The 24948-nt window shown below is 42.0% G+C and overlaps 1 protein-coding gene across 2 annotated transcripts in view; it reads left to right on the top strand.

Moving 5' to 3' along the window:
• The first annotated feature begins 5002 nt into the window (after nucleotides 1–5002).
• LOC132894125 (histone-lysine N-methyltransferase PRDM9-like) overlaps nucleotides 5003–24948 on the top strand; it is a 178662-nt gene continuing 158716 nt past the window's right edge. Inside the window, exons 1-2 of one of the 2 annotated variants that reach the window (XM_060933472.1) lie at nucleotides 5018–5084; nucleotides 9066–9110. In XM_060933472.1, coding sequence (XP_060789455.1) covers nucleotides 9081–9110 — 30 coding nt within the window. In that variant the 5' untranslated portion in view covers nucleotides 5018–5084; nucleotides 9066–9080. Of the gene's footprint in view, nucleotides 5085–9065; nucleotides 9111–24948 lie in introns of both variants that reach the window. The other variant, XM_060933474.1, reaches the window with a different exon arrangement.

Below are 24948 nucleotides of genomic sequence, written 5' to 3'. Positions count from 1 at the left end.
AAGTTTTCTGTAATTTAGTGTTTATGTATCATTTCTGGAAGGAGTCTCTAGTGTCAGTGCTTTGTAACAGTCAGAGGTGAAGCTATAACTTTAAGTTTTCAGACATCTACAAGACAGAGGAGTTTACACTTTTTGGTTTCTCACAAACATGACAAGCTACATTTTCTTTGATTTATTAACTTTAAGAGAGAGAGAGAAAAAGAGAGGCTGCTTAAGGAACAACTGTTTATAATGTAAGTGAGAACAGGAACTAATGTTTCATGGACATGCCATAATATCAAACAGTCAAGTCAATTTTATTTGTACATATAGTGCTTTAAACAACAGACATCCACAAAGCAGCTTTACAGAAATATATAAGTTCTGGCAATAAATCCTACATACAACCCTAAATCAGAAAAAGTAGGGACTGTATGGAAAATACAAATAAAAATATGTATGAAAACTTTCTTGTCAAAATGAAGCCCCACTGAAAGTCCATGAGCTTCTTCAGGAGAGTGGAGACACAAGGGTTGACTGTGAGAAATTTCTTGTTGATTTTACCTTCTTTGAGACCATCTCACCTTGGAGAGTCTTTGAATCTCTCTTTTTGCATTTATCCCAGTAAAGCATCTGCACACAGCAGTATACAACAGTGAATAGTTGGTGACTTAAGTGAAATGAGGCAAAGAACAAAAAGAAAGGTAGATTTACGGAACAGTATTTTCCCTCTGAATGAACTCCACAATGGTTAGCACTGTTGCCTCACAGCAAGAAGGTCCTGGGTTCGAGTCCAGCGGCCAGCGAGGGCCTGTCTGTGTGGAGTTTGCATGTTCTCCCCGTGTCCGCGTGGGTTTCCTCTGGGTGCTCCGGTTTCTCCCACAGTCCAAAGACATGCAGGTTAGGTTAACTGGTGACTCTAAATTGACCGTAGGTGTGAATGTGAGTGTGAATGGTTGTCTGTGTCTATGTGTCAGCCCTGTGATGACCTGGCGACTTGTCCAGGGTGTACCCCGCCTTTCGCCCGTAGTCAGCTGGGATAGGCTCCAGCTTGCCTGCGACCCTGTAGAAGGATAAAGCGGCTAGAGATAATGAGATGAGAATGAGACTGGGAAAAGTTTGAAACTTTGTGTGATGACCTCTTACCAGGTCTTCAGGATAACTCAATAGATGAGTGGAACAATGGTCTTTCAGGCATAATCTCAACAGCAGCAGCTTCAGCGATTCCTAAAAAAGGTATAGGCCTACAGAAGAAAATGGTTCCCTGGTGGAATAAAGAATGTGATGAGGCAATCAGGAAAAGAAATAAAGCCTTTAGAGTTTTGAGATTCCCCACTCCTGATAACCTTATAAATACTGTAGGGCTCTGGTTAGGAAAGTAATTAAGTCTGCCAAGAAAAGTAGTTGGAGGGAATATTGTTCTTCTCTTTCTGGTGAAACTCCCATCTCCCAACTGTGGTCCACTGTAAGAAAGATGAATGGTGTAGGAAGGAAGGCAAATCTCCCTGTCCTGGTACGGTACATGAGGCTAAGATTGCTGCAACATCTGTAGAGAAGGCCAATCTTCTAGTGGAAACGTTTAGAAAGGTGTACAGCTCTGATAATTTAGATGAAGAAAGCAGGGAGACCAGGGATCAGTCTGTGAGGGGGTTTATGTTTCCCCAAGAATCAGTATGTAATGAGGTCAATGTCTTCTTTTCCTTAGAGGAATTAAAGCGAGCCATAGCTGCAGGGAGAAATACAGCTCCTGGAATGGATAACCTGCATTATGAAATGTTTAATCATGTCTCTGATGTCCTTTTGGAAGAGCTCCTCAGCCTAATGAATGAAAGCTGGAAGCAAGGTAGGCTACCAAAGGCATGGAAGCATGCTGTTATTGTTCCTGTTTTGAAGCCCGGGAAAGATCCTAGTTCTCCATCCTCATATAGGCCTATAGCCCTTACCTCTGTTGTGTGTAAGCTGATGGAGCGAATGGTGACTGACAGATTGGTCCACTTCTTAGAAGTAAAGGGAGCATTGGTAGATCACCAGAGTGGGTTTAGGAAAGGAAGGAGCACTATGGATAATGTGGTTGCACTGGACTATGAGGTTAGAAGAGCTTTTGCTAATAAGGAGTCTCTTATCGCTGTTTTCCTAGATATAGAGAAGGCATATGATATGTTGTGGAGGGAAGGCCTTCTTGTGAAACTGTCTAGACATGGTGTCAATGGAAGGATGTTTAGCTGGATCAAGAATTTCTTGGAAGACCGCACCATTCAGGTAAGAGTAGGGGATGCCATTTCAGATGTAGTTTTGGTAGATTATGGAACTCCGCAGGGAAGTGTAATCAGCCCCTTACTTTTTAACGTTATGATTAATGACATATTTTTAGATCTAAGCCAAGGGACTGGGAAGTCACTGTATGCTGATGATGGGGCCCTCTGGGTTAAAGGAAGAAATATCCCTTTCGTTTTAAATAGGTTGCAAGGAGAGCTGAATGTCGTAGAAAAGTGGGCTAGGAAATGGGGCTTTAAGATTTCGGTCTCTAAATCTGTTTTTTAGCCGTAGTAGGAAAAAATGGGACATGTCCTTAACTCTTTATGACTCTCCCATAGAGAAAGTAGAAAGTTTTAAATACCTAGGAGTGTGGTTTGACAGCAAACTAAATTGGAACAATCACGTCTCTAAAGTAATAGCTAAAACTAACAAAGTGTTAAATGTCATGAGGTGTTTGACTGGCTTTTTGGGGGGGGGGCGGAAAAGAGCACCCTTCTGACCATCTACCAAGCTATGATTAGGTCCATCTTTGATTATGGTTGTCAAGCTTATGGAGCTGCTGCAAGCTCTGTCTTAAAAAGACTTGATGTTATTCAGTCAAAGGCCCTTAGAGTCTGTTGCGGTGCATTTGCCTCCACATCAACCTCCGCTCTTCTTGTTGAAACAGGAGAGAAGCCTTTCATGTTAAGAAGGATCCAGCTCTCTCTTCACTACTGGAACAGACTTAGGGAAAGAATCAGCATCTGCCCCGTAAGTTCCATGTTAACCGACTGTTATGAATTTGCCTCTGATCAGGTGAGGAATCAGCCTTTTCTAATGACATGGGCCAAAGATTTTAACTTACTTGACATGGTCCCAGTTAAAAGTACTTATTGGGGACCAGTCCCAACCTGGCTCCTCCCCCCTGTCCAGGTGGACTTTAGGTTACACGAGGACAAACATAATGAAGAGGTTGAATTTTCTAGTGATTCTGCCACAGAGTATATTCAGCTTAACTGGAACTCTTGTTTGCAAATTTATACTGATGGATCCAAAGACCCAGATTCAGGAAGAGTGAGTTGTGCTTTCTATATCCCTCAGCTTAATATAAAAAATGGGTATAGGCTTAGTGACAATATGGCTGTTTTTACAGCTGAGTCTATGGGTATCCTAAAAGCTTTACAGTGGGTAGTGGAGGCACAGCCCAAAAATGTGGTTTTATGCTCTGACTCCTTTTCACTCCTGAGCAATTCCAGCGTTATGGATGTGACATTTGGACTCAAAATGGCAACAACTGACCTAGTTAATTTTTATTCCTTTCCAGTATTTTAAAATTTGTTGTATATTTTTAAGACCTCTCATATTGGAGAAGTCATGGGAAAAAAAGAATTCCCATAGTACATTTAGAACTCTAGAAAATGCCAAAAAAGACATGCGTTATGGATGTGACGGAAAAAATACCCCATTTCCAGGGTGACTACACATATTCACCAAACTCTGTGAAATTGCAAACATAATATCCAAATGCAGGCATGCATTTAATAAAGGAGTCTTAGCTGAAAATAAAAAAAGCCTTTGTTTAAAATATTTTCTATTTCAAGCAGAATCTAGGAAGAAAAAATCAGCGTTATGGATGTGACATAATTCCGTTATGGATGTGACGCATCTGAAATAGACATGGCATATGTTTAGAAAATCAGCAATTTAACCACCATAACCCTTTGAAAAACTCTCTAAATATCAGCTAAAACTATCAAAGTTCTTAAATAATATTTAGGATGGCTATTGTTTTGCTGTTTTGTGGATTTTAGCATACATTTCTGTGGCTTGTGGCAATAATATAGAATTGTACATGATCAAAGTTGATTTTAGCTTGGGTTTTACATTATAAGAAAGAAAGACTGACAGTGACATATTAGGTTGGTTACAAATTGGTTCAACTTATTCACATCTGTAAAATACAGGCCTAGGTGATATCTCTGGGAGTGGTTTTGATGTATTACATGTTGCTTTATTTTTGCATGGTGAGGTTGACATTTATATGGAATTGCCCTCCTACATTGTCTTAAAGTGTACACTTCCAATGCTCGTCCCGATTTAATTACTGATATTCTTATGCTGCTGAACAACCTACATAGGAGAGGTTGTGACGTATCATTTTTGTGGGTTCCTGCCCATATAGGTATAAAGGGGAACGAGGTAGTTGACCAACTGGCAAAAGAATATTTAAATAATGATGTGGTTACGTTGCCAGTTAGTCCAGGAAAGACTGAGTTGAGGAGCCAGCTTATGGAAAAAGTGTTCCAGACATGGCAAGCTCAATGGGACAAGGATTTAAAGGGGAGACACTTGTATTCAATCCAGCCTTCAGTAAATGCACAGTGCACTCTATCAGGAGTTAGGTCTCAACAAGTGGTGCTGACCCGTCTCAGATTGGGGCATTGCGCCCTAAACTCTACGTTACATCTGGTTCATAAACACAGAGACGGATTATGCGAAGTGTGCAGAGTTCCTGAGACAGTTTCTCATGTTTTATTAGAGTGTGTGCAATATTGTGAGTCTAGACGTACGTTATTTAACGACTTGTCCGGCTTGGGTGTTACTACTGTTTCCCTCCCTGTTCTGCTTCAATTGAAGGATTCTAAAGTTGCATCCAGTCTAGTTAGATTTTTAAAATCCTCTGGCCTTTACGCCAGAATCTAAGAGACTGATGGACTAGTAGTGGACTTAATTATCCTGTAGGTGGCGGTAATACACCGGATGGTGTCCAATCCGCCATTATATCCTGAAGAAGAACAGGTTTAGCCCATCGATTTATAAACATAAAAGCATGTTATTTGTGTCTGGCTCTGAGGATTTAAAACTGTGAGGTAAGTTAAACTGAAGTTGTGTGGCCGAATCCCAAATGCATGTCCACTTCACCGTGTAAGTGAACGACATTCAGTATGATATAAAGCCATGTACACTATGTAGTGTACTATTTATCCACTCAGGAGAGATTTGTAGTTCGGCTAGCCTGTTTATTTGTATGTTGAAAGTATTTAAATAATCTGAACTTCAAGTCCATTTCCCTCACGTATTATTATTATTATTATTATTGCTAAATCGCGACTAAAGTACTCAATTCCGACTTTATTTCTTGCAGATTTTTTTTTTCTCGTGTGTGTGTGTGTGTGTGTGTTTTTAATGTATTTTTTAGCCAATCAGGCAGCGTCACCCCCTCTAAAGTATATTAAGCAGAAAGCTTTACACACTGAAAATGAAAATGGATGCAATCATAGGTGACTATTTTAGGCATGGTTTCCCGAACCTGGAGATCTTGTTACTGAAAGAATCGTATGGTTTTGAGCTCTAAGCCTCTGATCCGTGGAGAGAGAGAGAGAATTCTGTCTAATAATTAGCTCTGGCAGCAACAAAACCTGTTACTCTAAGGGTTGTTTTACAATCAGGGTACGCAAGCTAAAAAATCACATTTAACACTTATCTTCAATATCAAAAGGCTTGACTAAATAAACTTGGTTGTTTATTGTAGTCCTGTGATAGCTCTATTTACCATGCAAAAAAAAAAAATTGGTGATAACGTTATTTTTGGTGAATGTATGGCAATATATGTCATATTTAGCAAAATTACTCGTGTCTTTTAGAAAAAGTGCTTTTTTTTTTTTTTTTACCACAGGTAGCTCCAAAAGGGATGCACTTAAATCATTCTTTATACCATAAAACAAATATTTGGTTCCATATCATTGGAAACATAGTTAAGTTTTAATGTTGAATGCCAGTAAGTTTTCAGACAAATTAGTATGTAATTATGTCAAAAAATGTCCTCTCCGAGACAGCTAATTTTTCAATATAAAATAACATATCTAAAATGATAGGCGGCACGGTGGTGTAGTGGTTAGCGCTGTCGCCTCACAGCAAGAAGGTCCTGGGTTCGAGCCCCGGGGCCGGCGAGGGCCTTTCTGTGCGGAGTTTGCATGTTCTCCCCGTGTCCGCGTGGGTTTCCTCCGGGTGCTCCGGTTTCCCCCACAGTCCAAAGACATGCAGGTTAGCTTAACTGGTGACTCTAAATTGACCGTAGGTGTGAATGTGAGTGTGAATGGTTGTCTGTGTCTATGTGTCAGCCCTGTGATGACCTGGCGACTTGTCCAGGGTGTACCCCGCCTTTCGCCCGTAGTCAGCTGGGATAGGCTCCAGCTTGCCTGCGACCCTGTAGAACAGGATAAAGCGGCTAGAGATAATGAGATGAGATGAGATCTAAAATGATTATTTTCATCCTAAAATGTGGTCAAGATATTGGGACATAAATATTAGAGACAACTAACACAAAGCTTACAGCCTTATATTTAAAAGCACTATGGAAGTAGTGGATTCTGAATTGTCAAAAGAAATGTCCTCTCCGAGAATCACTTCATTTGTTTCTCCCATCTTATAGCAGATTACACAAAACTACCATACACGTATGTCAAAAAATTACCTGAAATCTGTTCTTTAATTGTCCTTCACTTAAAAACTGGTACAAGAACCAGTTTGAATCAATTTGAATTTTGGACCCCTGTGACACAAACTTTGTACCCTGATTGTAAAACAACCCTTAACTCAAGGCTAAAGGCCCAACTCACAAATCTCTGCATCCTGTTTTTGCTGTGGTTTTATTCTTGTTGTGACCAGAAGTAATTTGTATCTCCGCTGCTTTGATGCTTCTTTCAGGATGTTGGTCTTCTTGCTGCTATTCTTCATCCACCATACTGTCTTCTGTTTACAAAATAAGTTACACCTCTAAGACGTGTAGATTGTTCAAAGTGTCATCCTAATCGTGTCATAACTGATCACGCTTTTGCTTAGTTTATGTGGAGTAGGAAAGTTTGGACAGCATTGTTATCTGTGGTTGGTAGAAGAGAGCAACTGGACTTGCTTGGAAAGTCTTGAAGACGTTTCGCCTCTCGTCCGAAAGGCATCCTCAGTTCTGTCTGTCTAATAGGGAGTATCAAGTGTTTATCCTCTCATGGATCATCATAGAATCCGAATCAGAATACTGATGGCTGCATTGTAGGTGGCTGATCGATGTCATAGACACCCACCTCTGTTCAGTGATGGTCGTTCCAGGTTGACAAAAATGAACGATCCTCTCTGGCTAAGGCTACGTTTACATTAGACCGTATCTGTCTCGTTTTCTTCGCGGATGCACTGTCCGTTTACATTAAACCACCTGGAAAAGCAGGGAAACGGGAATCCGCCAGCGTCCACGTATTCAATCTAGATCGTATCTGGTCCGGTGCTGTGTAAACATTGAGATACGCGAATACACTGTGCTGAGCTCTAGCTGGCATCCTCATTGGACAACGTCACTGTGACATCCACCTTCCTGATTCGCTGGCGTTGGTCATGTGACGCGACTGCTGAAAAACGGCGCGGACTTCCACCTTGTATCACCTTTCATTAAAGAGTATAAAAGTATGAAAATACTGCAAATACTGATGCAAATACTGCCCATTGTGTAGTTATGATTGTCTTTAGGCTTGCCATCCTTCCACTTGCAAGTAGTAAGTGATATGCGCTGGGATCACACACACAGCGGCTCAGTCCCGAATCGTGGCTTGTGCACTTCACTCGCGCGCTGTGTGAGCTGCGCAGGGCCGGAGTGCGCACCCTCCAGAGGGCACTCGCTGTTCAGGGCGGAGTGATTTGGAGCGCAGGATGCCTGCGGAGCCGAGCGTATCCGTGTATTGGTGTTGCTGTGTGCACGGCTAACGGTTTTAGTGTAAACGCGAATCGTTTTAAGAACGTTAATCTGATGATCCGCTGATTCGACGTAATGTAAACGTAGCCTAAGATGTCTGCCAGTTTTCTGGAAGTCCTCTCATACTCCCGCACCAGTCGAAGGGAACTCATCCCAAAGTGCATAGAAACATATCTGTGAAGATACTCAGTCATCCAGGTACATAGTAATCTGTGGTTGGTAGAAGAGAGCAGCTGGACTTGCTTGAAAAGTCTTGAAGACGTTTCGACTCCCTGAGATGACATGAGGAAGAAACCTCAAAAGGGAACCCACCCTCATTTTGTTGATGACAGGTTGCATGATTATAAATAGCTCACTTCTAGAAGTGCGTCCTATTTGGTCAAAAAATGCAATTGTGTAACCAGGAAACTCATTATAGTTTCCACATGAAGTCTATTTTGTTGATATTACCAACTGTTCATTGATGGAGACTTGAGTGCAAAACTGTTAATGAAAACTGCAGTCCTAAAATGTATATTTAGGCTCAGGGCTCGACATTAACGATTGTCTGACTGTCCGAGACGACCAGATGTTTGGCCTGGACAAGTCAAAAATGCATCTGCCGGTCAGACAGATAAGCTGAATATTTGTTGAAAATCACCATTTTTATAGTAATTATTCAAGAGTTACATCAATAAAGTTCCAACAAAACTAGTTCAATCACCTCAATCCAGCTGTGTTATTGTTTACAAAATTCTGGGGAAGCTGAGTACAGCAGGTGCGACTGTAAAAATAACCACATTGTAATATCTAATTATAGATGATTAGAATTTGAATTCATTGAAGTCAGAGAAATGGTGTTCAAATATCTCAATAAAACAAATCTGTGGTGAATCTTCATTTTATTCGGATGTTCGTTGTATTTTCCTTTTGTATGGTACGCATCCAGATCGCAAATGTCGTAAAATATTTGGCGGGAATTTTACGACAGAGCTGAGCTCACTCACGGTTTTTCATTCACATCATTCTGTCACCCTTATCATGTCCAACTTGTTTTCTTTTGGTTTCATTTTAAATTAATTTGTACTTCAGGTTTTGCTGGATTAATTATGATGTAACTTTTTATTTCTTCCAGAAGCTTTGAATTTGGATGAGTCTAACTCTTAAAACTGCAGATCAGGTAATGTGTTATAACAACACATGCATCATAATGGGGCACTGGATAGTTTTTGTTTGTTACAGTTTGAATTTTATTGAAAATTTATAAATCATTCAAGCATAATGAGTATCATAACTATCCCTGCTTTTTGATAAACTTTGTTAACCATGTTCCTGTCATTGAACTAGTAATTACAGGGTGTCCCAAAAAATGTACTCACATTTTGACTCCTTATAATTCATTCAATTTTTCCTTTTGTTTTAGATCAAATTAACCCTAATATTGGCAGAAGTATGACTAAGTTTTGAAGAAAGAAAATTTATCATAAAGTGCTCCTGGAAGCACGAAAACATCATGGAAGTGTAAAAACAATTTAGAAGACATTTTCACAAAGATCCACCAACGCGACGCACCATTGCTCGCATCCGAGATAAGTTTGAATCAGATGGAGCTGTGCATGACGTCCATAAGGAGCATTCAGAAAGACCGCGGTCATCAATCTTGTTTCTAAGTCAATAAACAATGCATTTATTGTAATTTAAAAAGTGACTACATTTTTTGGGACACCCTGTATATAGTAATTAAAAGGTTATAGTCAGGACAAGTTAATACCTGATCAGGACAAGTGAAAAATCTTGCTGTTTGTCCGACTGGACAAATTGATTAAATAGGTAATGTTGAGCCCTGAGACTGTCCACATGGGGCCATCCTCCACAGGAGAGAAGTGATGAGAACTTCAGCTAGAATTCAAATTTTATTTGTCACGTACACAATCGTACAGAGAACAACATGCAGTAAAAACGCTTATCCACAACTTTCCTGAACTCTGACCTTTCCCATGATTCACTGCTGTGTCATAGTGGAAGCTGGCATCTTTCTTCCCCTCCACTCTGTTCACATTTGTAGCTAAGGCCACACCAATTTAATTAGTTGGTTCTCGGATTTTTTCAGGAAAAATATGAAGCGAGCGGGCGAAATAAAAATAAAAAAATGCTCTGATGGTAAAATTGGCAGTGGAAATAGACCAAACAATACAGGCAAACCAGTAAACAGATAGGCTAAATAAACGATTGAATTACAGTCAATTGAACATCTACAACGCACAGAAAAAAAGATTTGACCAGGAGTAGGCTACTTCACAAGTCTTTAACGAAAGTGAAAGGGGCGATTTGATTGGTTTTCGATGTCACGTGATCTCACGTCACGTGACCTTTTCTGTTGGCGGGAGTTTGATTTCGATTTTTTTTTGTTCATTTTGCATTTTCTTCAAGCGGCGATTCCGAGAACCAACTAATTGAATTGGTGTGGCCTAATGCTAACTGTGAGGTAGGTAAGATCAAAGATGACTAAAAGATGGTTATACACAAGATTTTTTTGACATGCTCTGGGGATAATACGATCAAAGTGCCCCATCCATCTACCCTCACGGAATGGATAGACGATATGAATTTGTGGCCCAACGTCATTGGTGGTGAGGAGCTAAGGAACTACAAAAGCACAGAGTTATACAGTTATCTACACGGTAATAAAATTGGCAAAATTATGTGTAAGAGAGGGCGAGTTTGTTTGCCCAAAGGTTGATCCAAGCCGGAGCAAAAAAAAGGGAAATCCTGCAGAGATTGTAGAGCAATTGTATTGGTTTACTAATAATGCAGTGTTTTATATATTGTAAGTCACTTTGGACAAAAGCATCTGCTAAATACCATAACTATATTAACCTTGGATAGTCTATCCAAGCTTTGTTGGAAGGAAAAATGCAAACTTTATAACCTACATCTAAAAGAGAACTCCGATAAAAGCATGAAAGCTTTCAAAGATATAAAAGCAAAAGTGCAACGAGAAATCCAAGCTATGAAAGACAGATGGTGGTGCAAGAAAGCTGAGGAACTACAGGAACTGGCAGACAGGAAGGACGACCATGGATTATTCGCCGGACTGAAGACTCTGTATGGACCAAAAAGCAATGTAGTGGCACCAGTGACAAGTGCCGATGGAAGTATACTCCACACAAATCTGGAAGACATAAAAAGAATGTGGAAGGAGCACTTCTCCAATCTCCTAAACCAGCAAGGGTCAGCCAATCCTGAGGCATGTTGCTGGCTTGAGAGGAGACCAAAAAGAGATCTGTGTGTACCCATCACATCAAGTGAGCTTGAGAAAGCACTCAAGGATACTAGATGTGGCAAAGCGCCCGGCCAAGACGGCATTCCAGCCGACGTGTTGAAGCAAGGTGGCCCCAGCCTAACAGCTGCACTCTTAAAACTGTACAGTGCATGTTGGGAGAACATGCGTCTTCCCCAAGACTTCAAAGGTACACTAACTGACCATCTACAAGGAGAAAGGAGGGAATGAGGAAACCACGGTGGCATATCTCTCTGCTTTCCACTGCAGGCAAGATTCTGGCCAAGATAGTTCTAAACTAAATTAAAAATGTATCAGAAGATGTACTTCCAGAAAGTCAGTGCAGTTGCAGGGCTGGCAGATCTACCTCACATATAATCTTTACTCTGAGACAACTCCAAGAGAAAGCCATCAAGCAACATTGACCTCTGTATGTGGTTTTAGTAGACTTCTCAAAGGCCTTTGACACCGTTGACCAAGAGACACTTTGGAAGGTACTAGAAGTGTATGGATGCTTGAAAAGACTGATGCAGCTCATTAAGCTCTTCCATGAGAACATGTCTGGGAAGGTTTCAATTGGAGGAGACATTACTGAAGCTTTTCCTGCCAAGCATGGTGTCAAACGGGGATGCGTTCTTGCCTCGGCATTGTTTATACTCTACCTTACAGCAGTACTAGAGACTGTGGGTACTAACCTAGATAAAGGAGTCTACATCAGGACTCGATCGGAAGGCAAACTTCTCAATCTTGCCAGGCTCAAGTCCTCAACCAAAACTCGGCAGATTTGCGTGCGAGAACTGCTGTACAAAGATGACTGCATTTGTAGCAACAGGTTTGGATGACATGCAGGAAATCGTTGATTGCTTTGCCATAGTTGCAACCCTCTTTGGATTGAAAATCAATACCATGAAAACTGAACTCCTGTATCAACCCTCACCCGAGCCACAGGCAAGGTCAAACAACATTTGTTTTGGTCAGTGAAACACCTCTTAGGAGTTCTGAGAGTTTCATCTACAACCCTGATTCCAAAAAAGTTGGGACAAAGTCTCATTCTCATTCATCTCATCTCATTATCTCTAGCCGCTTTATCCTTCTACAGGGTTGCAGGCAAGCTGGAGCCTATCCCAGCTGACTACGGGCGAAAGGCGGGGTACACCCTGGACAAGTCGCCAGGTCATCACAGGGCTGACACATAGACACAGACAACCATTCACACTCACATTCACACCTACGGTCAATTTAGAGTCACCAGTTAACCTAACCTGCATGTCTTTGGACTGTGGGGGAAACCGGAGCACCCGGAGGAAACCCACGCGGACACGGGGAGAACATGCAAACTCCACACAGAAAGGCCCTCGCCGGCCCCGGGGCTCGAACCCAGGACCTTCTTGCTGTGAGGCGACAGCGCTAACCACTACACCACCGTGCCGCCCCGGATGAAGTACAAATTGTAAATATAAACGGAATGCAATGATGTGGAAGTTTCAAAATTCCATATTTTATTCAGAATAGAACATAGATGACATATCAAATGTTTAAACGGAGAAAATGTATCATTTAAAGAGAAAAATTAGGTGATTTTTAAATTTCATGACAACAACACATCTCAAAGTTGGGACAAGACCATGTTTACCACTGTGAGACATCCCCTTTTCTCTTTACAACAGTCTGTAAACGTCTGGGGACTGAGGAGACAAGTTGCTCAAGTTTAGGGATAGGAATGTTAACCCATTCCTGTCTAATGTAGGATTCTAGTTGCTCAACTGTCTTAGGTCTTTTTTGTCGTATCTTCCGTTTTATGATGCGCCAAATGTTTTCTATGGGTGAAAGATCTGGACTGCAGGCTGGCCAGTTCAGTACCCGGACCCTTCTTCTATGCAGCCATGATGCTGTAATTGATGCAGTATGTGGTTTGGCATTGTCATGTTGGAAAATGCAAGGTCTTCCCTGAAAGAGACGTCGTCTGGATGGGAGCATATGTTGCTCTAGAACCTGGATATACCTTTCAGCATTGATGGTGTCTTTCCAGATGTGTAAGCTGCCCATGCCACACGCACTAATGCAACCCCATACCATCAGAGATGCAGGCTTCTGAACTGAGCGCTGATAACAACTTGGGTCATCCTTCTCCTCTTTAGTCCGAATGACACGGCGTCCCTGATTTCCATAAAGAACTTCAAATTTTGATTCGTCTGACCACAGAACAGTTTTCCACTTTGCCACAGTCCATTTTAAATGAGCCTTGGCCCAGAGAAGACGTCTGCGCTTCTGGATCATGTTTAGATATGGCTTCTTCTTTGAACTATAGAGTTTTAGTTGGCAACGGCGGATGGCACGGTGAATTGTGTTCACAGATAATGTTCTCTGGAAATATTCCTGAGCTCATTTTGTGATTTTCCAATACAGAAGCATGCCTGTATGTGATGCAGTGCCGTCTAAGGGCCCGAAGATCACGGGCACCCAGTATGGTTTTCTGGCCTTGACCCTTACGCACAGAGATTCTTCCAGATTCTCTGAATCTTTTGATGATATTATGCACTGTAGATGATGATATGTTCAAACTCTTTGCAATTTTACACTGTCGAACTCCTTTCTGATATTGCTGCACTATTTGTCGGCGCAGAATTAGGGGGATTGGTGATCCTCTTCCCATCTTTACTTCTGAGAGCCGCTGCCACTCCAAGATGCTCTTTTTATACCCAGTCATGTTAATGACCTATTGCCAATTGACCTAATGAGTTGCAATTTGGTCCTCCAGCTGTTCCTCTTTTGTACCTTTAACTTTTCCAGCCTCTTATTGCCCCGTCCCAACTTTTTTGAGATGTGTTGCTGTCATGAAATTTCAAATGAGCCAATATTTGGCATGAAATTTCAAAATGTCTCACTTTCGACATTTGATATGTTGTCTATGTTCTTTTGTGAATACAATATCAGTTTTTGAGATTTGTAAATTATTGCATTCCATTTTTATTTACAATTCGTACTTTGTCCCAACTTTTTTGGAATCGGGGTTGTACTTAGGCAGTGCAGTTACCAACACAAACTCCTCAGACTTGGAGGTAGACCAGCGTATTCAAGCTGCCACCAAAGCCTTCAGTGCATTACAAAAGCATCATGGCGAGACCATAGTTATTAAGAGAACCACTAAATTGTAAGTATACCACACTGCAGTCTAACCATCTCTGCTTTACCTCACCGAATGCATGACACTCTACTGTGAACATTTCAAGAAACTGACCAGGCGACAACTCCGACACCTGCGTCAAATCCTCAAAATAAGATGGCAGGACAAGGTCCCCAATGTAGAAGTCCTCAGGTGAGCTAATACAGTAAGCATGGAAGCCCTTATTACAGCTTACCAAATTCATTGGGCTGAACATATCTGGCGCATGCCTGACACGCAACTACCCAAAGCTGTTTTCTACAGATAACTGAGCTGAAGAAATGGGAGACAAGGAAGACAGAAACTGAGGTACAAAGACGTCTTGAACAGGAACATGAAGAATGCCGGAATTATCAATCAGATGTGGGAAAGGGATGCCTTGGATAGAGCAACATGGTGAAGCATAGTTAAAAGCTCAGTGTCTGCAATTGAAGAAGAGCATCAAAGGGAGTATTCAAGGGCTCATGAAGCCAGACATTTCATGGCAGCTCAGCCAGGTCGTTCATGCCACCGCTCCAAATGACTCTGTCGCTCTGGTGCGGGCCTCGCAGCCCATCTGCGACCCTGTAGGACAGGATAAGCGGCTACAGATAATGGATGGATGGATATTGCGCATGAGAAATATATTGCACTGTAACGTGCGTTGAAATGTATATTGTACTAAAATTGGGTTGCACAAGAGAAGTATGTATAACCATACTGCACAGAATATATTGCACTGTAATGAGTGTATTGAAATGTATATTGCATTCTAATTAGGTTGCACAAAGACATGTAATTGCTGTAGAAATGTATTGTGTATATATTGTATTTCAGTTAGATGAAATTACATGAAGAGGTGTAAGAGTTGGGGGATGAGGGTGAAGTGGTGACAGTACATATTGGTTGTCTTTTATTGTTCATTATTCTTACTGTTATTGTCCTGATTAAGAGCCTGAATGATCTAAGGGAAAAAGCTCTTCCTCATTCTCTTCATGTTGGCCTTGAGGGAGTGAAAGCGCTTCCCTGACTTCAACAGAGAGAAGAGTCCATGGTTGGGGTGGCTGAGGTCTTTCATTATCTTCTTGGTCCGGCACCACTTGGTGTAAATAGATTCCAGGTCAGGGAGCTTGGTGGAGATGATGCATTTGGCTGATCGCACCACTCTGGAAAGCCCGTCTGTCCTGGTTGGTGCTGTTCCCAAACCAAGTGGAGATATTTCCTGTTCGGATGTTCTCGATGGTACAGGAGTAAAAGTTCCTCAGCACCTTTGGCGGAACATGGAAATCTCTGAGACATCTTAGATGGAAAAGATGCTGGTGGGCCTTCTTAATCAGGGCATTGATGTGGCAGATGTGTGATGTGGACGCCCAGGTACCAAAAGCTTTCCACTTTCCCCACTGGGGTCCTGTTGATGTTGAGGGGCTTGTAGTTCTTCCCCTGCTTTGTGCAGAAGTCCATGATCAACTCCTTTGTCTTGCTGACATTTAAGAGGAGGTTGTTGTCCTGGCACCAGATCTTCAGGTTTCTGACATCTTCCAGGTAGGCCTCCTCATTGTTATCGGTGGTCAGGCCTACCACAACAGTGTTGCCAGCAAACTTGATGGTGGTGGAGTCTGATGAGGCTATGCAGTCGTAAGTGTACAGAGAGTACAACAGGGGGCTCCAGTGGTGGTGGGGGGGGGAGACATGTTTCCCTACCCTTACTGCCTGTGGTCTATCCAAAAGGAAGTTGAGGATCCACTGATACAGTAATGGCCTGAGTCCCAGATCCTTCAACTTTGTGAAGAACTTTGAGGGAATTTTTGTGTTGAATGCAGAACTACTGTCTACAAACAGCATCTTAACATAATTCCCCCTCCTGGAGTCAAGGTGGCCAAGAACTGTGTGCAGGAGATGTGTGATGTCATCAGTGGTATGATTGAACCGGTAGGCAAACTGTAGTGGGTCCAAGTTGGTAGGAAGTGAAGAGGTGATGAAGTTTCTGACCAGTCTTTCAAAGTACTTCATCACAACTGAGGTCAGTGCTACTGGACGGTAATCATTAGGACAAGCGGGCTGCTGTTTCTTTGGGGCAGGAACGATAATTGACTGCTTGAAACACCTGGGGATCATTGCCTGAGCCACGAAGAAGTTGAAGATCTCCATGAACACCAGTGCTAGCTGGTCTGCACAAGCTCTCAGGACCCTACCTGAGATGCCATCATGTCCTGATGCCTTCCTGGTGTTCACTCTCCCGAAGGCATTCCTCACGGCTTGTTCTGTGATGACAAAAGTGGTCCCCTCACTGGCGCTCTCCATGTGCATGTTATTCATGCAGCTATTTACAGGAGCATTAGCTGCAGCGTTGAAGCGAGCATAAAACGTGTTCAGCTCATCTGCCAGCGATGCATTTGTTGTAGAGGGTGTTTTTTTTTTTTTTTTTTTTTTTTTTTTTGTAGTCCTTTATTGTCCCGAGTCCCTTCCAGAGGCTTCTAGTGTCACTTTGTTGTAGCTGTGACTCGAGTTTGCCCCCGTAGTTCCACTTTGCCTCCTTTACTGCTCTGCGCATATTGTAAGACACAGCTTTTATATTGGTCCATATTTCCAGTAGTAAACCCTGCCTTACAGGTGGCGGTGTGTGTGATCTCCGAGCATCGCGGATTGTTTGATTCACCCACGACGTCCTGATGGTAGTTTTGCGAACTGTGCTGTCCATGAGTTTCCCGATAAATCCCATAACCACTTTTGAAAATGTGTTGATGTCGTCAGAGCTCTGCCAGAACATGTCCCAGTCTGCGTTATCCAAGGTGTCCTGCAGGGCAATTTCTGATGGGTCCATCCAGAAAGTGACCTCCCTCACAACTGGGGCTTCCTGTTTCAGTCTCCGTTTGTAAACAGGAGTCATGAAGGTGGCGGCATGGTCTGATTTCCCAAACGCTGGCAGGGGCTTTGCCTTGTAACGGTCCCTGAACAGACTGTAACAGTGGTCCAAAGTCCTTTTTCCCCTGGTGGGACAGGTGATGTGTTGGTGGAGAGTTGGAAGTACACATTTAAAGTTGGCATTGTTAAAGAAGAAGAAGCCAAACCAAGAAAGTCCCATGCCACAATAAACGCAGCGTTCCGGTGGTTTATCACGTGTTGAATGAGGTCCTCATGTAGCTCACACAAGGCAGTGTCTGTGTCTGCCTGAAGCAGAATATAAACTGCACTGACTATGACTGAGGTGAATTCTCGCGGAAGCTAGAAAGAGTGACATGTGATGGTCAGAATTTCCAGGTTGGTTGAACATGAGCGTGTGGGAGGAGAAAGTACAAGAAGTACAACCGCACCATCTGTTCACCAGTAGACACACACCACCTCCTCTTGCCTTCCTCAACTCCATTGCTCTGTCCATACGGTAAGCTGAGAATCCTGCCAGCTGTACTGCGTGGTCCGGTACTGCTGGGTTCAGCCGTGAAGCAGAGAAGGCTGCAGTCTTGAATACCCTTCTGAAACTTGACTCTGGCCCTTGGGTCATCAGGGTTGTTTTCGATGGATTGTATATTGGCTAGCAGGATACTGGACATTGGTGCATGATACTGGGCATCATGAGCCCGCAGCCTGTTCCTGACACTGGCTCGTTTCCCTCGAGGTCGTTGCTTAGGGTCTTTTGACCTTTGTTCTTCCTCGGTCAGGCTGGGTCTGGAGTTAAGTGTTGGTATGTGAATAGATTGCTGACCAATAGAAATAAGGTTTTTTCGATCATATCTAATCACTGTTGCTATACTGAAGAGCTAAAAATGTCTAAAAACAGCCAGGTGAATAACTTAAAAAGCAAGCAAGAAAGAAAGTGTGGTCGGAACAGTTAGCATGGCAGCCTACTCACTGGCACCATCTTGAAGACCAAATCCATCCTGATGCCGTACTAGAAATGGAGCATCAGGATGGATCAGGGGCTCTACATACTATGGATGCAACAGTACAATGGGCCCACGGTACAGTATGCATCACAGTTCTTGGGCCACGATAATGGTACGGTTTCAGTATCTTTTATATTTAAGCAAAAAAAGGTAAAACACCACCCTTTAAGCAATGAACTCTTTATTTTGCCTTTTGACTAATAAAACTTTCCATTCAGAAAAATGGCAGCATGACTGAAAAGGTCTGGTTTCTGGCTCTACTGTCGATCAGTGGAAGAAAAATATAAAAATTAAAAGTGCTTCTTAACTTTGACAACCTGTACCCTTTGCCTTCTCTATTTCAAATAAATAGGGTACATACTTGTATAAACAGTATTAAATGTAAAAATAAAGTGCAACATCAATTTAGTACCCGATATGAGATATCTAGTCCTTTATGTCGAGGTTCTTTTGTAAAAAAAAAAAAAAATCCACATTCTCTGAATCAATACAGGAACGGCTTGCGCTGACAGCGTCCCCTGCGGTGGAGAAAACTCTCACTTGCAACAGAGGTTCCTGGGACACAGAGTTGTGCACGTTTTGCAACATGGGGGAACTTTGACTGGTTTGTTTTCCATCACACAAAACGATCACCATCCACATGAAGGCAATCTGTTGCCTTGTATGAGGTGACCACCTCCTCAGTAATTTTGGAAAAGGGGAAAAGTTTGTTCCTCTGCTTTGAAAAGGTCCCCAAATAACTGACATGGTGGTCTTGTTTTGAGAACAGGATAATGAGGATAAATTTTCTTCCTTTGTGGATGATCCTGCTTGCTTGAATCTGCAAGAAAAATAGGAAATGTATTATTATTATTATTATTATTATTATGAAGTGCAGGTGATGCATATCAAAAACATCACATTTTAATGCACATGATAATACAATGAAAAATGATTTAAAAAAGATTAAATACCTGATGAACATGCTCTACCATTCCTTTGATGAGATCCTTGTAGACGATCACAGCATGCTTCATCTAGGAAAGGCAGGGATTTAAACCTTGGCTCAACATCTGTAGCTCGATGAAGGGTAGTCTGGAAGATCAGGATTTGTGTGTCTCCACTCCAAGTCCTGGGTGATTTGCTGCCTTGACCTCTGTGATGGTTGTACTGTCTTCAGGACCTGGTGCCATGGATTTCAGAATCATTGTCTTTATCCCTCTAATCATTTATGAGGTGGGACTTGTTTCACTGCTTATGAGAGTTGTCATTGCTTTCAGGGGGCTGAATGAGTTCTACCACCTTCAGTTCACCGTCAGTCAACATGACTATGACCGACTTCTTCACAGCCTTGTCCAATACAGCAGAGTAGATGGCCGGTTGCTGTTCTACATGATGTTCTAGCATGTCATGTATGGTATTCCAGCGGGTTTTGACATCATGGATTAATTTGTGCTTTGGTATATCTAGCAGCTCTTACTTGACTGTCAACTTGGTGAGCTGTGGCGTTTTTGTGTAAAAAAATATCACTACTTTTCTGATCTTCCCCAGGAGGTGGGACACTGTCATGAGAGAGACTGCCCTCTTAGCTGCGAGGTTAAGCATGTGTGTAAAACATCCAGTGTTGGGCCCAAACCCATCAGCTTCATGGATGGCATTTACAGTGTTCTGTGCATTATCTGTTGTGACTGGGATTGTGATATTTGGTCTCTCTCGCTTCCATTCAGTCACAGCATTCATAAATTCTTGAGCTAAGTGATGTGTAACGAGAGAGAGAGAGAGAGAGAGAGAGAGGTATGCTTAGTGTCACCTAATGGTTAAGAACAGTGTACATTGTGTTCTGAGTGCAAGCAGGGACTCTGGCAAGACTAACTATGACAGCATAACTAAAAGGGAGAGCCAGAAGGTAACACAGACATGAGGAAGTCCAGGAACATAAAGCAGTAGCCACTCCACCGTTAACAAACCTGAGTGAACGTGTGGGAGTGGGGAGCGACAGCATCCATACATCTCAGTTTATTGAAGCATGATGCCCAAGAACCCTCCAGTTCTGCTCCTTTACCTAATAAACAGCTATTAACAAAAAGCTTGACTCAAGATTTTTTTTCAGCCAAGACATAAATACTGAGATTGTGTCTTAGACCTGAACACTACTTGGAAGGCTATTCTATAAGTGTGGGGCTTTGTAAGAAAAGGCTCTGCCCCCTGCTGTAGCCTTCATTATTTGAGGTACCAACAAGTAGCTTGCACTTTTTGATCAAAGTAGTCTCAATCAGCGTGGTGGGTCATAAAAGACCAGACGTGCGCTCCGATACTGTGGCATGAGACCATTCGGTATTTTATTAGTTGTTAGTAGTATTTTATAATCATTGCAAAATTTGATTGGGAGCCAATGCAATGTGGATAAGATGGGGTGATATGGTCATATCTTTTGGTTCTAGTAAGGACCCTCACTGCTGCATTCTGGACTAACTGGAGCTTGTTTGTGATCCTAATGGAATGTTCCCACAGTAAGGTATTTCAGTAATCCAACCTAGAGGTAACAAAGACATAAACTAGTTTTTTTTTTTTTTGCATCATGTAGTGACATTTTTTCTTAGCAATATGTTTGAGATGAAAGAAGGATATCCTGGTAATATTATTGACATGAGTTTCAAATGAAAGACTGAAGTCAGTGATCACTCCAAGGTCTTTTACAGGCTACAGGTCCACCCACCATCTTGCAATGACAACATAGACTTTCTCAAGATGCTATGTGCCTAATTCTGCCAGTTTGAGAAGGGAAAAAAAAAAAAACATGCTAGCAAAGAAAGCCCCTCACCGCCCAGATGAATTTTTTTTCCCTTGCCACCGTCACCATAGACTTGCTCATCAGATATAAATAAATTTATAAGAGATAACATTAGCTCATATGTTTAAAGTCTTTATTTTTCTCTGAAGCAGTTTTGTGAGAATGTCTGTTGTTGAAAGTGCTATACAAATAAACTGACTTGACATGAAGTACTCTGTCTTGAGCCAACTGACGTCAGGAGGACCCTGCTCAGTGTCAACCCACATAAAGTTGCAGGGCCTGACAACTTACCAGGGTGTGTACTCAGAGAATGCGTAGACCAATTAACACATGAACTTGCAGATATGTACAACACTTCCCTGAGCCAAGCCATCGTACCCCATGCTTCAAGACCACCACCATCATACCGTTGTCAAAGACATCAGCATCAACCCTCAATGACTACTGCACTATCGCGCACTCTTCCATCATGATGAAGTGCTTCAAGAGGCTGGTCAAGGACCACATCTTGACTCCCAGCACACTTGACTCACTCCAGTTTCATACCCTCTTAACCGCTCCACTGGCGATGCCATATTGGCAGCACTGCACCTGAGCCTGGTACACCTGAGGAATAAGAACCGTTACATGCGCATGCTCTTCATTGACTTCACTTCCACCTTCAATAGAGCTATCCCCCAACACTTGGTCTGGAAACTTGGCCCATTGGGCCTCAACACCCCACTATGTAACTGGACATTAGACTTTCTTACAGACAGACCCCAGATAGTATTAATTGGAAAAAACGCTTCCAAGACCATCATCGAAAACACCAGGGTTCCCCAGGGCTGTGTTTGGAGACAACAATGGTAGGCCTCATCAGCAATGACAATGACTCTGCCTACAGGGAGGGAAGTGAACCAACTTGGTGCCTGGTATAATAACAGCCTGTCTTTAAATGTCAACAAGATAAAGGAGGTCACTGTTGACTTCAGGAAGAAGCATACACACACTCTGCTCACGATCAGTGGCAACTAGGGCTGAACGATATATCGTTATCGTATCTATATCTAGATATGAACATTCAAGATATTAATATTGAAAAAGCGACGATATAGATTTCCCCTCCCCGTGCTCGCCCTGCATGTACAGCTCTGGCAGTCACACCAAACATCATTTTTACGATTGCCCTTGAATGCACCGCTAAGGCCAGCCAACCACAAATCTTATTTCATGCTTGCTGTGGATCGACAACTGAAGCCAACCAATGACAAATATATGAGGGCGAGAGTGAGGGAGACGGAGACCGACGCGCGCGCACACACTACAGACACAGCGGGGAAATTAAAAAGAAATAAAATGAGTGCGGAAGATAATGCGGCCGGTGGCGGTGCAGAATCTGACTTGGTGCCAAAACATAAATCATCCTCCATTATTTGGAGGTATTTTGGATTCAGAAAGGACGATGTTAACCAGAGTGAGGTGTTGTGCAGGTCGTGCTTAGCAAAAATTGCGATGAAGCAAGGTAGCACAAGGGTCATTCCATGTCAATTCACACAAATGCCCAAAACCTCCCCAGTGACACCTCTTCAATTTGCCTCATTTTTATTTTCTTAGTGCCTTATGATGTCAAATGAAATAATCCACAATTTTAGCTTCCTAGCTCGAATGTTTTTTTGAGTTGTGGCCCTTCAAAGTTTGGGTGCCATGGCTACTTTTGGGGTCCAGGAATTGTGCACTTAATTTGCAAGCATTTTTGGAGGCCCTTTTTTTTTGTTCTAAGGGGGATATAGACCTGTAAATTGCTATATCTATGTATTCTGGACCTGTCTATCAGATTCTGCACCTAAAAATAGCACAGGTTTACTAACTTTATAGATATTAACCCCTTAAAAGTGGATTTTTTGTGGGGGGGTACAGAAGGGCCCCAAATATGGCTTCGGGACAAAATTACCATTTGGTACACCCTACTTCAGGCCATTAGTTCGCCATGTGGGCACATGATGACTGGAATAAACCTTTAACCCTATCAACAGACACCTTTTATCAAACTTTTAAGCCAATAAAAACGTTGATTATCCAACTCCTTCAATATAAACTAAGCATTTCTATATGGTACTATTTTTGCATGTTTTCTGAAAAATCCTAAGTCCGGAAAGTAGGTCAACTGTTGTTTTGACTGCCTATTCATGTTTAAGGTAGTAAAAGCACACCCATATAGTGATTTTAATCTATGGGAAGATTATCTCATCTCATTATCTCTAGCCGCTTTATCCTGTTCTACAGGGTCGCAGGCAAGCTGGAGCCTATCCCAGCTGACTACGGGCGAAAGGCGGGGTACACCCTGGACAAGTCGCCAGGTCATCACAGGGCTGACACATAGATACAGACAACCATTCACACTCACGTTCACACCTATGGTCAATTTAGAGTCACCAGTTAACCTAACCTGCATGTCTTTGGACTGTGGGGGAAACCGGAGCACCCGGAGGAAACCCACGCGGACACGGGGAGAACATGCAAACTCCGCACAGAAAGACCCTCGCCGGCCACGGGGCTCGAACCCGGACCTTCTTGCTGTGAGGCGACAGTGCTAACCACTACACCACCGTGCCGCCTGGGAAGATTATTTATACCCAATACCCAATTAGTTATATTGACAATTACAAGGGATAAACCCTTTCCCGGCTGTTTCACGATGCTGTTTTTTTTTTTTTTTTACCATTTGACACCTTTCCCTGTATCCAACCAAACTCTGACCACTATACACTTAATAGTTAAATGCATCTTTCAAACAGGAAAGGGAAAGATGCAAACAAGGGGTTGATCCCAAGAAAAACATCCTGGTTGCTTTACTATATTTGTTCTGACATCCGATCTGGAAGTTAAACCTAGACTCATCAGGTGTTTTTTTTTTTTTTCAAGAAAAGAGGAAGGGGCCCCTAGCCACTCATGTGGGGAAAATTAGCATATCAATTAGTAAAAAGGGGAAATATATATAATCATTATAAACATGAAGGGGGCAAGGGTATTCATGAGGAACTTTATATATTTTTGATACATACCATTCTTCTATACAATTGTTTTTAAAGTATTGATCATAAAGACATCTAAATGTTAAGTTTTATGCTATGTGTTCATTACTTACAATAATTGATTGTTTCAATATCAAAGTTTTGAGCATATGGCTCAAACCCACTGGTATTTTCATGAACAGTTAGCATTAAAAAAAATCAGAGATATCTGTAAACAAATGTTTCACTTTTGTAACAATTATTTTGTATACAAAGTAAAATTAATTTGTAACAAACTGTGACATCACACAAAGGCTCCCAAGCTGAGTATTTGCTTGCTTAGAAATATCTAAACTGAATTCACAGAGAAAAGAGGATTGTTTCAATAAGGTCATTTTAGGGAGAGGAAGGCACCAATATTCGGTGTCAGTTTGTTAACCAAAAAATCCCCTGCTCATGGAAGATGGAACAAAATACTTGCAAGATTGGTTTGTCACTAAACGATGACTGCCATAAAGTTGTATATTCTAGGCAGAAAGGTCTCTTTACTGTTGCCAGTTTTCCTGCATCTGATAGGAGACTACTGGAATATGCAAAAACAGTACCATATACAAATGCTTAGTTTATATTGAAGGAGTTGGATAATCAAAGTTTTTATTGGCTTAAAAGTTTGATAAAAGGTGTCTGTTGATAGGGTTAAAGGCTCATTCCAGTCATCATGTGCCCACATGGCCAACCATTGGCCTGAAGTAGGACGTACCAAACGGTAATTTTGTCCCGAAGCCATATTTGGGGCCCTCCTGTACCCCCACCAAACCTCTGAGTGCCCTGAAACTCTCCAAGTACACAGTAGAGTTCCCAAATATGATGATAAATCAGTTTGTACCCTATCAACACGAAAACTTTCCAAGATATGGACCCCTGAAATGTCAAAAAAAAAATTGTCATTAAA

Source organism: Neoarius graeffei, chromosome 11 (genome assembly GCF_027579695.1).
Source record: "Neoarius graeffei isolate fNeoGra1 chromosome 11, fNeoGra1.pri, whole genome shotgun sequence".
Lineage (NCBI taxonomy): Eukaryota > Metazoa > Chordata > Actinopteri > Siluriformes > Ariidae > Neoarius > Neoarius graeffei.
The sequence above is the reverse complement of the archived record's forward strand: the minus strand, read 5'-3'. Positions and strand labels throughout refer to the sequence as shown.